At 45.8% G+C, this 12,500-nt stretch overlaps 2 protein-coding genes across 5 annotated transcripts in view; both read left to right on the top strand.

Moving 5' to 3' along the window:
* mast3a (microtubule associated serine/threonine kinase 3a) overlaps nt 1-9,558 on the top strand; it is a 26,519-nt gene extending 16,961 nt beyond the window's left edge. For all 4 annotated transcript variants that reach the window (XM_068702656.1, XM_068702653.1, XM_068702655.1 and 1 more), the window contains 18 exons: nt 414-546; nt 1,140-1,225; nt 1,383-1,468; nt 1,820-2,028; nt 2,147-2,285; nt 2,513-2,645; nt 2,751-2,916; nt 3,043-3,144; nt 3,550-3,672; nt 3,893-4,005; nt 4,167-4,345; nt 4,712-4,833; nt 4,998-5,186; nt 5,398-5,621; nt 5,952-6,074; nt 6,187-6,323; nt 6,582-6,766; nt 6,869-9,558. In XM_068702656.1, coding sequence (XP_068558757.1) covers nt 414-546; nt 1,140-1,225; nt 1,383-1,468; nt 1,820-2,028; nt 2,147-2,285; nt 2,513-2,645; nt 2,751-2,916; nt 3,043-3,144; nt 3,550-3,672; nt 3,893-4,005; nt 4,167-4,345; nt 4,712-4,833; nt 4,998-5,186; nt 5,398-5,621; nt 5,952-6,074; nt 6,187-6,323; nt 6,582-6,766; nt 6,869-7,731 — 3,312 coding nt within the window. In that variant the 3' untranslated portion in view covers nt 7,732-9,558. The remainder of the gene's footprint in view (nt 1-413; nt 547-1,139; nt 1,226-1,382; nt 1,469-1,819; nt 2,029-2,146; nt 2,286-2,512; nt 2,646-2,750; nt 2,917-3,042; nt 3,145-3,549; nt 3,673-3,892; nt 4,006-4,166; nt 4,346-4,711; nt 4,834-4,997; nt 5,187-5,397; nt 5,622-5,951; nt 6,075-6,186; nt 6,324-6,581; nt 6,767-6,868) is intronic.
* A 1,322-nt stretch (nt 9,559-10,880) lies between these two features.
* pik3r2 (phosphoinositide-3-kinase, regulatory subunit 2 (beta)) overlaps nt 10,881-12,500 on the top strand; it is a 20,690-nt gene continuing 19,070 nt past the window's right edge. The window contains exon 1 of the mRNA XM_068702667.1: nt 10,881-11,135. The gene's annotated coding sequence lies outside the window, so the exon portion shown is untranslated. The remainder of the gene's footprint in view (nt 11,136-12,500) is intronic.

Below are 12,500 nucleotides of genomic sequence, written 5' to 3'. Positions count from 1 at the left end.
CATCGGTGACTCGAGTACACTGACGATATGTTGAAGTAATGATAGTTTCAGCAGTTACCATAACACAGTTGCAACAGGGACAGGATAATGTTGGGAGTTGTAGTCCTTTTATAAGCAATATCAATATTTGATATTGACAGTAGTAGTTGATAGCTCAAATTCACAAGTCCTAAAGAGAAACACGCTGGATTCCCTTTTTGCTTTCTGACCAATTCTCACATCACAGTTGTGTTTCCCGTCTTTTCCTAGTGTCTAGTTTGCAGTTTTTTTCTTTGCTGTGTGTGTGTGTGTGTGTGTGTGTGTGTGTGTGTGTGTGTGTGTGTGTGTGTGTGTGTGTGTGTGTGTGTGTGTGTGTGTGTGTGTACAAAAGCCAAGGGCAACTAAATGATATTTCAAAAATAATCCCAACACAGGAGTTTGACCCCGAGGAGTTTTACCAACGTTTGGAGGCTGCAGAGGGTCAAGCCAAGGTGGGCCACGGCATCAAGACTGATATTCCCAAATACATCATCAGCCAGCTCGGCCTCACCAGGGATCCCTTGGAAGGTGCGGCGTTTATTATTATTTAATATTTTACCTGCTAAACTGTCTGGGCATTTTCGGATGAATTGTACCGTTTGCTTATTTTACCAGAATAACATCAGGATCTTATAAAAATCTGTTCTCTCGATATGAGAACTTAGTGTCATTATTCCTACTGACATTTTTTTTTATCGTTGCAGTAATTATTCTTATTTTTATGTAGAATTTTATGCATTACATCATTTTATTGTTTTCAATAAAAATACGGCACATCCTTAAATGTGTGCTGAAGGCACTCACTGTGTCATTTATTGCTCTTTACTGAACTTATTACTACTCTTTCTACTTGATTTTCAGTTTTTATTGCATCTGTTCTTATTGTGTACAAACTGTTACAATGCTGATATATATATATATATATATATATATATATATATATATATATATATATATATATATATTTTCAAGTCGAGTAGAGCATAACTCAGCTGAACAGAACTGAGCCATTATAAAGTAATGATGCAAACGGATAGAAAAGTATGCTTTGGGTTAAATGAGCACTTACCGTCCTATTTCAACTGAACGGAGTTTGATCGCTGTGTCTTCTGCCGTTACAGAGATGGTTCACCTGGAGCAGACGAGTCCGGTTCACCGAGCGGCGAGCAGAGAGTCTGATGACGCCGGAGAGGTGACATCTATACAGGTAGAAGCTTGAGGGGGTTAATTACAGTGTATTAAAATACAGCTTAAGTGGGGAATGGAGCACGTGTTAATACAGGCAGACACATTATCACAACAACCAGGAATTCATGCAGCAACTTGACTTCCTGTTATTGTCCTTCTGTTTTTGTGTGATTCAGAGCCGAGCGGGCTGCACCCCTCCTCGTAGGAAACCAGTGGAGAGCGACTTCGAGACCATCAAGCTCATTAGCAATGGCGCCTATGGGTGAGTAAGAAAGACTTCTTTGTTTGCGTTCCCGACTGACTCAGTCTCTTAAGCGGGCGCCGCAGAGAGCCCAATAAAACCAGAAAAGAAACTAAAATGAGGATGTGTTGCTGTAGCATTTCTGTGTTTACACTTGGAATTTGTCTGGGCAATTTCATTTCAAGTCTGAACTGATGTTTCCTCATCTTTTTTTCCCTCTCCTCATTTCCCCTGTTAAATCGCTCAACGTACCTCTCATTCCCTTTTTATAAACTCCTATTCCCCGCTGGTCCCGTAAATTGTCCGTCTTTCTCCTCTTTTTGTCGTCCCCCCCCCCCCCCCCCCCCCCCCCTTCTTTCTCACGCCGTGCAGGACTGTGTTTCTGGTGCGCCACAAGGACACCCGTCAGCGCTTTGCCATGAAGAAGATCAACCGGCAGAACCTGATGCTTAGAAACCAAATCCAGCAGGTGTTTGTGGAGCGAGACATCCTCTGCTTTGCCGAAAACCCATTTGTGGTCTCTATGTTCTGCTCTTTTGAGACACGGAGGCACCTCTGCATGGTCATGGAGTATGTGGAAGGTGAGCTGTGAATTGCCCATGCATATGTCCATTTTTTTTTTTTGCCAGGAATATTGCACATGAAACTAATCTAATATAATATTTTTATTTTTTTTGCCATCTGTAAATGCACTTTAAGGTGGGGATTGTGCCAACCTACTGAAGAACATTGGTCCTCTGCCTGTGGACATGGCTCGGATGTATTTTGCGGAGACTGTCCTGGCTTTGGAGTATCTTCACAACTACGGCATCGTACACAGAGACCTGAAACCTGACAAGTGAGTCCTCATTTCTCATATTTCCTTTTTTTTTTTTTTTCTCTCTGTGCTCTGAGGCACCGAAGTACTTTCAAGCGTTCGTCTTTTTTAGACGTCTTGAAGGCAATCATTTTGAAGTTGGAGCAAAAATATTCTGAAACAACCTTTTGATGTTTTTCAGAGAGTTTCGAAGTTAGCGTTTTGATGTACGATGAAACATTTCTTTTTTTCCCCCCATCTTTTTGTAGTTTGTTAATCACCTCCTTGGGACACATCAAGCTGACAGACTTTGGGCTGTCAAAGATTGGTCTAATGAACATGACCACCAACTTGTATGAAGGACATATAGAGAAGGATACCAGAGAGTTCATCGACAAACAGGTGCGTCTCTTCTCATCTTCTCATCTTCTCGTCTTGTCTGTTGTTGTTCAGGACCTTAAACTCACACCGAGCTTCACTCTCTTCGTCCGTCTTTCCTTTCCACAGGTGTGTGGCACTCCGGAGTACATCGCTCCAGAGGTGATCCTGAGGCAGGGCTATGGGAAGCCCGTAGACTGGTGGGCTATGGGCATCATCCTCTATGAGTTCTTAGTGGGCTGTGTGCCTTTCTTTGGAGACACACCAGAGCAGCTCTTTGGTCAGGTGGTCAACGGTAAGTGCATTGCTACTGAGACTTCTCCACACATAAATATTGCCCAATACAAGTTTGATTATTTTGTTTATTGTAGTCTTGGGTTATTGGCCGTCACCTCACTGGCATGTGCTTCCCCTTGTCCAGATGACATCATCTGGCCTGAGGGGGAAGACGCTCTGCCGGCTGATACCCAGGATCTCATCACCAGGCTGCTGAGACAGAGCCCTCTGGAGCGTCTGGGAACAGGTCGGTAGCAGAGTGCCGTATGGCGAACAAGGCCCTACAGAGGACATACAGCCTGCTAGGTCCCAGATCCACAGCACTGTTACAGTCTGCTGCGAAGTGTTGACCTTTCACCTTTAAAAAGAAACACGTTTGAGCCATTGTTGTGGCAGCATTTGATCGAATTTTCCCAACACAAACACCTTTATGCTTACCTGAACGCCGTGGTGATGAGAGTTTATATCTGGAGTGAGGCAGCGCCGCGGTAAACAGACCTCTGATGACTTGAGTATGTCGAAGAGAGATATTAAGGTATCAAGGGAGACACCGTGCAGATATGGGCTGTAAACCAGGCCCAAGACGAGCAGATGTGAAAGCCAAACCTATTTGTCTGATTTATTTATTGTTTTTTTTTGTTTTTCCCCCCAGGTGGAACCACGGAGGTGAAGATGCACATGTTCTTCTTGGGTTTGGACTGGAACGGCCTCTTAAGGCAGAAAGCTGAATTCATACCTCAACTAGAGACTGAGGACGACACCAGCTACTTCGACAGTACGTGGAAGAGCCGTTAGATTTATGGAGTACACACCTTTCGTGATCTAGTGTGGACTCGCTCAACGACAATACAAATATGGGTTTCTGTCTGCATGTACACAGACAAACCTAGACACAGCGTTGTTAGAAAAACAGAAGGACGCACGACTGAGAGAGGGCTGCAGAGACTTCATTTTACAGTTCATTACTTAATGCACTGTCGTTGTGTTTCCTACAGCCCGATCGGAGCGCTACTGTCACCTGGACTCGGATGACGACGATGAAACCAACGATGACGAATCATCCCTGGAGCTCCGACAGTTCTCCTCTGTGGCCCACCGATTCAGCAAGGTACTTATTCGCCTTCGCCTGTAGAATATCGCTCGCCTTATATTTAGAAATATCTCACCTTAACGTCTCTTTCGATAAAGTAAAACATCGGCGTGAACTTTGAGGAAACGCGTCCTCCCGATTTCCTGATCAAACATCTACATCCGCTCGTTAAACTCCAGGTGTACAGCAGCACAGAGCACCTGTCCACCTCCACGCCGTCCAACCAGAGCCTGTCGTCATCAGAGCGGAGCCACAGCGAGGAGAAGGAGGAGCGGTGGGAGGGAAGGGGGGTCCTCTCCCCTGGCGATGGACACAAACACTTGGCCGGCGGAGACAGGACAGATGGACACAGGGGGAGGTGGGAGCACGAACCGTGAGAGGGTGATATCCTGCTTATGAGAGGGAAATGATTACAGCCCTCATTCTCGCCTCAGCTTTCTGAAATTTGTGAGATCGAAGTGTAAAAATTCTCTCTCGTTAAATATGAAGCACTTAATATTCAGAGATTTTTTTTTTTTTTATGTGTAACCGAATGACTACTGGTTCAGAAACAACCATGCTCTTAAGGAAATGCAACGCAGAATAAAACAAACGGGGAATCTAGAGTCATGGATTTTTTTTATTTATTCCATAGTTGTTGTTTTTTGTCGCTTACTCAACAGTTCTAAATATGTATATAGAGGATTTACTGAAATCCTGCATGTGTACTGTGTTTTCCTGGCAGTCTGCGTCCTCGTGCTTCGTCCAGCTCCTCCCAGTCAGAGCGCAGCGCCAGCCCACTGGTGATGAACAGCACCCAGAGCCTCGACATCATGCCTCGCTTCGCCATCTCTGCCGAGGAGGAAGGTGAGGCCCACACACACACACACACACACACACACACACACACACACACACACACACACACACACACACACACACACACACAGAGATCTCTGTACATTATCTTCTCCTGTCATGTAGCGACTATGAAACACCAGTGCTCACGCTCTGTACCTCCCTGATTCTAGACGGGATGGTGTCCAACTTGCGGCGCATTCGGCTCCGGAGCAACAGCACGGGCACCAGGCCGTCCTTCCGAAGAGGGGCGTCCCGGCGCATCGCCCACCAGCTGGAGACCCCAGAGAAACCCAGGCCCTCGGCTGGGAAAGTCCCCAAGTCCGCCTCCGTCTCTGGCCTGTCCCTCATCATCACCCCAGGTAGACAGGAGGATAATGACTACTTCTGTGTTTACAGTGCCCTCTACAGCGTGATGCTGGTTACCTTACCCACACTCCACACACACAAACATTGGTATTATGATAGTTTGGTGGAAGAATACATAACGATGCAAAATGTATGAAAACGCCAGACATGCGATCCCTAAACTCTCACCCGTTGACCTTTTCACATCATCTTCTCCTGGTCCAGATGACTCAGCAGGTCCTCCTACGAGCCCCAAATCCTCCTTGTCCCTGTCGTCCAATCCCTCGTCCAGAGACTCGTCCCCCAGCAGGGACCTCTCCGTGAGCATCAGCTGCCTCAGGCCTCCTGTGGTCATCCACAGCTCTGGGAAGAGGTTTGGCTTTGCGTTGCGAGCCATCAGAGTCTACATGGGAGATAGTGACGTCTACACGGTTCACCACATGGTCTGGGTACGTGTCCTCGTCTCGGGTGTAGCTGCTGCTGCTGGTGACAAATGTTGTGTATTCAATGATTTTGCAGCGTAATTATGAAAGATATTTAGTTCTAAAAAAAAATACGGCCCCAGTCAAGACTATAGAGACTCATTAATTGTGCCAAATCAACTCTGCACTTTTAGAGTTTTATGTACTGTATGCATTTATCCGATGCTGTGCATACATGTGTTGGTGTTCATAAAGCCTTGGTTGTAATAATTGCATGGGCGTCAGTCACGGTACCAGCTGATTAGGTGGTTGCTCGGCCAGTCATTTGAATCCGAGGTTGTGCGTTGGTGTCCGCAGTGTGTCGAGGAAAGCAGTCCAGCACACGAGGCGGGACTGAGGGCCGGTGACCTCATCACTCACGTCAACGGGGAGTCGGTCCAGGGACTTGTCCACACCGAGGTGGTGGAGCTCCTGCTCAAGGTGCGAGGACATCTGACATCATTTGATTTGGGTTTTTTTTTCTGCGTACCTATTGTATATTTTGGTGATTCAAATTAATTTCTGATTTCTGTTAATGGTCTGCTTCCAACAGAGTGGAAACAGGGTGACCCTGCAGACGACTGCACTGGAGAACACTTCTATCAAGGTGGGCCCTGCCAGAAAATCGAGCTACAAGGCCAAGATGGCCCGACGCAGCAAGAAGAGCAAAAGGAAGGACGGACAGGACAGGTACATGAGGGGAGAGTGAAGCTGCTGCATTACCGTTAGACATGAGGAACGCCCGTCTGAAGTTCAGTATTTGTTTCTACTGCAGTTAGCTGACATAAAATTCCATTCTCCAAGTTTGTCTCTTACATTTTAGACCGTCTAAGAGACCGCATTGGATGGACTTTTTTGTAGCTTGTGTCTTTTTCCATGGCCGGTGTTTTTACCTCTCGCTCATTATTTTTTTTATCACACACCTGACACCTGCTTCCTCTTGCGCAGCCGGCGACGTAGCATCTTGAAGAAGCTGTCTAAGCACACACCTCCTCCGCCCATGCAGAGCAGTCGTAGCTTCTCTTCGGGTTTCCACCAGTCGTCCAGCGACAGCCTCTCCGGCTCCCCCACGCAGAGTCTCTCTCCTGGGCCTTCTACGCCCTGTCGCTCCCCTGCTCCTGATCACTCCGGAGGTGAGTTGCATCCCAAAGAGGGGACTGTCGATCTCTTCCTGTCTTGTTTTTAAAATATCTACTCATGCTTTTTTTTTCTTTTTTTTTTCTATTTTTTGTCAGATTCAAGTTCCTCTCCTTGCTCCAGCTCCCCTAACTCGCCGGTCCCACAGGCCCGTCCCAGTTCCCTACATGTCTTGGGTCGCTACACCAAAGCCGGCCGCTGCAAGTCCACCACCAGTATCCCTCCTTCACCGCTGGCCTGCATCCCTCCTCCTCAGCCCCTCTCCCCCCAGTGCTCTCCATCTTGCCTCCCCAGTCACCCCAAGTCTCTACAGGGTTTCCATGGCAAGACATTGTCCCCTCCCACTATCACCCGCCATTCCGTGCGTCCCCGCAGTGCAGAACCGCCGCGGTCGCCGCTCCTCAAGAGGGTCCAGTCGGCAGAGAAGCTGACGGGAGACAAGATGACGGGGGGTTACCACGGAGACAGGAAGGCCTACAGCACCCGTCGCCACACCATGGAGGTGCCTCTGTCTGAAGGGGAGGGGCTGGAGGACCTGGAGGGGGCCACCGGGTTCGTCTGTGTCGGCGAGCACGGCCGCCAGGGTCTGTACATAGGAGGGCAGCGAGGCCACCAGGACGCGGCCGGTGGAGGCGGCGAGCATTACCGCGCCACCGCCTCGCCGCAACACCGCGGCGGCAACCACCACTCCAAAGAGGTGGTGGTGATGAGGAAGCTGGCGCTGTCGGAGCGAAGGGACTCCTTCAAGAAACAGGAGGCCGTGCAGGAAGTGAGTTTCGATGACCTGGAGGAGAGAGAGGCGACGCCGAGCCCGACGCTTCCTGTCACGCAGCAGAAAGCCTTCAAGGCGTCCTGGATCAACTCGGCCCAGTCGGAATCCGCTGTGAAGCTGGAAGGAAGTGGATCACGGGGCTCTAAAGCGCCTCAGAAAGCCAAGTCGAAAGACAAAGAAGGGTTTTAGTTCTGTCGCTGAAGACGAGTCTTTGACCTGCTACTGTACTTACATTTGAAGGCCTTGCATGTGTGTCCTGAAGACTGTGACCAAGTCCCAAATCATCAGCAAGCAAACTGCTTGAAGACAGAAGAACAAATTAAAGTCGATGTATCTCAGTAATATATGCATCCTGCAACACTGTCGACAGAATAGTGACTGCCAAACTATGTTTACTTCCTCCTCGTTTGCTTGTTTTTTTGTTTTTTTCTCCCTCGGTTCTCAAATCACTGTGGCACCTGTAACTGATGTAATTTGTAAATATTTTTTGTTTTAAAATGAAGAAACTTATTTATGACTTTTTATGTTGGAGGAAAAAAATGCCTTGGATGCTTCCGCTGCTCTTAGTTCAGGAAATGCACAAAGAGAAAAGCCACACGAACACTTCTTCTTCTTCTTCTTCTCGGTGTGGTTCTACAGCAGGCGCAGAAGAAGGCAGGTGAACGTCGGTCAACATCCCACCATATTTCTTTTATACCTCAATGCCTGCCGACCACTGGGCGTTGTTTTGTGTTCAGAGTGGGAGACTGGCGACACGTAATGTACGTTATGGAATCTGCCTCTCTTATCGCACCGATAGGCGGAGGCGACCGTTTTAACCGATCGATCCCAAAGTTAGGCCTCGTACGAACCATTTTATTTTGAAGGATTTAAAAAAAAAAAAAAAAAAAAAGAAAATATCAACGTTCTTGGAAGTCTAGCTGTGGTGCCAAAAGTATGGTTTAGCCATAGGAACCGTTCTCAAAGAGGTACTGTAGTGGTGTGTGTGTATATAAGAAGCTTCATGCATGCATGGGCTCTACCTTCACTCGCTGTCCGTCCTGTGAAACGCTGCGTCGCTCCTCCAGCACTGGTTTGAATCACGACCGACACGCACAGGTCTGTAGATAAAGCTTTGTGTGACTCCATGAAAACCGAGCTGTTGTCTCTGTCCTCTTAATAAGACCTTGTTGAATCAAGTCCCCCCCCCCCCCCCCCCCGTCCAGCTCCTTAACCTAGTCTAGCTGAAGTGTTTGCACAAGTCATAGTAGCCGTATAACAGTTGGAGCACATTCATATTTCAGGACGACTTCCTTCTGCGTAGGATTCACAATGTGGATGAAACAGACTCGTTCCCGTTGTTTTTTATTTCTTTTTAATGCGTGTTATGAATGAATGAATGTTTACATTTTAGTGCAAATCTGTGTGTGGACTTTGTCATGTTTTTTTTTTTTTTTTGGTTAAATTATTATCAACAAAAAAAAATAAATGAATGAAATTCAAGTCGAGGCCCTGAGCGGATGAAGGAACGAGTAGAGGATCTCCTTTTTTTTGTATATTTTGACATGGAACCGGTGGTGTTGCAGTACTAATAGCCTCTGCTGTTGATGTGTGTTGTATAAACAATGGTGGACCTTATAAACAGCTGTTGATGGTGGGTTTTTGTTGTTGTTGTTTTTTTTAAAGTGACCTTGTAAGGGTAGGTGGACTCCGATACGTTGTGTAACGTGAACAGGGTCTCATTCTCAGCCTCAGAGCGCTGTGCTTCACATCCCAGTGGAATATTCCCACAATTCTGTTTTCATGCTCTTGGGAGTTTATGAATCCAAAACAGCCTTGAATTCTTAAATGTGATGCTCAGTGACCGATTTGAGCTTTTTAAGAAATGTGCACACATTTGGTTTTCCGCTCTGTATCCTTTATTTTATACTTTTGTGGCCGTTTTGAATCCGTTTCTTATTGTTTTCGTTCGGTTCGCATCGGTAACCAAAAATGCTTCCGGTCTCGTTTTTTTTTTTTTTTTTTTTTTTTTTTTTTTTACAAAGGAAAAACTTTTGTCTTGTGTTCTTAAATTTGATGATGGCACGTGTGCCTGATTGAGGGAACTGTTAATATGGGAATTCATAGTGGATGTTTTAGCACATACTAAGCCTTGAAAGGTGGCGATCGATCGTGGGGGTTAGAAGGTAGAAGTTCGTCTGCTTAGGGGAAACTAAACGCTGTGTCTGAAGGATTTATCCCTGAATTTCTGATGCAATATACATCTTAATATGTTCTTATGATTTCATGTTTTTTTATTTTTTACCCCCAAACCAACCAGTCTTAGTATCTCTTGACCCTGAGTTGTATCTTCATTTTATACTTTTTTTTTTTTAAGCAGCAGTCCATCCATACCAGCGGTCAGAACGTCTCTCCTCTCGTGTGACGACCTCTGTGTCTTCACGACGTCTCATCCTCCGTCTTGTTCGTCTTCCACACTCGTTTTTAGTGTATTGAAAAGTCGTCGCTCTCCATTTGACACCCCCCCCCCCCCCCCCCCCCTCTTGTCCCCTAAATGTCAAACTGGCCTTTATGAACTCTCTACCATGTGGGTATCTGATGCAGACTGGTGTGACATTGTTTTATTGTCTTAACAGTGCTTGAAATAAATGCATTACAAAGGGGACGACAAAGTCCAGGACCATAACGTGTTGTGTCATTTGTCCCTACAACAACAGTACATAAACAATAATAACCTTTCAGAATAAGAGTCGGCTCTATTGACCATGTATGCGTCATTTACATTCCTCTCAACATACATACGAATAAACAAAAATATATATACATGTGTATATATAAATATAAATAAAAACAAAGAACAGAGGTAAGCATAAACATTCAACTACTGTGTTCAATATAAATATATATCCAGAAGGATTTATATGAACATAAAGAACAATGCCAGCGGAATTGTTCTTGTTTTCCCATATTAAATCTGAAACAGTCAAACATGTAACAGGAAGTAGATGATCTGGAATAATAAGATATTATTGGTAAAAAACAAAAGGGACTGGAACAATATGAGAACATATATTCCCACAATGGGATCAGATACGGATTCAACATGTAGTCTCTTTTTCCCACCAACAGGATTATTTTGCCATAAAAAAAAGAGGTCTTAAAGTTCACACTTTCAGATTGTCAGGTTCAAATTTCCAAATTATGGGACGAGGCCATCCGGTGACCCCCCCCCTCCCCTCCCCTCTCCCCTCCCCTCCCCTCCCCTCTCCCCTCCCCTCCCCTCCCCTCACTAATCGTTCGGACTTTTCCGCTCGGCTTCGTCTCTTTCCGCGCTCCGCATATTAGTTCCCACGCACTCTCCTTCCCTGCGCCGTGCTGAGCTGGAAAATGGCTGTGTAGGGGAGCAGGGAGTCATGAACGGGAAAAGAAAGAAAGAGCGAGAGAAAGAAGGCGACGCGATACGCGAACAGGAGGACCGCTAAGAAGACTTATTTGCGCACCCGAGAAGTTGTCGTCCGCAGATAAGTCGCCACGCGGAACTCTCGTTCTGCTACTTTTGACGTGTTTGAAGCGCCGCGGCGCAGAAGTGAGAAGAAGTCAAGAAATATCCGCGGGTGAGTTTTTCTAAGTTATTGCACATTTTCCAGTACAGCCACTGTACTGGAAAAAATGGTGGAAGCGCTGCAAGTGTTCTCTGCGCACGCAGCTTCACGCTTGTTGACTCGTGCCCTAGTTTTAAAAAAAGTTTAATCTTCCAAGATTTATTTTTCCTCCTCTGTATTTCAATTTTTTTTTTTTTTTTTTTTTTGCGCAGACAACATTGCGCTACAATGTAACGTTGATATTTACTCGTGCAGCACGTTGCTCGGTGCTCGCGCTGGTCGACGTGTGTTCATGCTGAGCCCGTTAAGTTAACGTTACTGAAACATTAACGTTTGTTTTAAGAGTTTATTATTTAGTTGTTTTGTCGTTCATCGTTGACACGTTGGTTGATCTACGGAGGAAAAAAATAAATACTTTTAATCTCCATTAAATCATAAAGTTGTCAATTCATGCAGAAATTAAACCTCCGAGTTCAGAGTTTGTGGCTTTTTTTTTAAATTATTTTTTGTTTTTTGTTGTTGTTGGTTTTTTTTGGCGTAATACTGAACTTCAAACGTCACTGAGATTCAAAAAGTTGTAGTCTGACACATTAATAAGCCAAACTTCGCAGTGTACAACGTGTGCACAACACTGATAGTATGTGACACGAGAGCCTTTACATTGACTGCAGCCTATAGGAGGACAGGCAGTGTGGAGGCCCAACACAGCTGAAGGCCAGATATGGTGTGTGTGTGTGTGTGTGTGTGTGTGTGTGTGTGTGTGTGTGTGTGTGTGTGTGTGTGTGTGTGTGTGTGTGTGTGTGTGTGTGACAACCCTGGTTTGAGGAGATTTGGCACGCATCGAGGAGTTAATAGAAATTGTGCTACTTGCATAATAAGACAAGCCACTCAACTGTGTGGAGACCCCTCCCTCTCTCTCTCTCTCTCTCTCTCTCTCTCTCTCTCTCTCTCTCTCTCTCTCTCTCTCTCTCTCTCTCTCTCTCTCTCTCTCTCTCATGTAATTACTGAACACAGCATTATGCAATCAAATGTCAATCCTTCATTATACTGCCTCATCAATGTGAAGCAAAAAAAAAATGCCAAGTGTCACTCCTCGACTTGAAGTTCCACCAGACGCAGTCCAGCTGTGGTCGTTTTCCCTTTTATACACGTCCTTCAGCCTAGTTCATGGTGTTATTTGATGGTAATGGCAGCAGAGTTCGGACGTGGCTCCACTAGAAACGCTGCAGACGCTCGACTGGGATTTGTACCCAAGAAAAACCAAACGTCTCGATAGTGAACAAAAAGTATGATTTTTATTAACGTTTCTGGGGAATTATATAAGCCCATATGCACAACACACTGGGTACAAATCTAGCTAGACACTCATAATACCAT

The sequence above is a fragment of the Cebidichthys violaceus genome, unplaced genomic scaffold, assembly GCF_023349555.1.
Source record: "Cebidichthys violaceus isolate CVI_PGR_0920_01 unplaced genomic scaffold, fCebVio1.0.p SCAF_87, whole genome shotgun sequence".
In the NCBI taxonomy this organism is placed as follows: Eukaryota; Metazoa; Chordata; class Actinopteri; order Perciformes; family Stichaeidae; genus Cebidichthys; species Cebidichthys violaceus.
The sequence above is the reverse complement of the archived record's forward strand: the minus strand, read 5'-3'. Positions and strand labels throughout refer to the sequence as shown.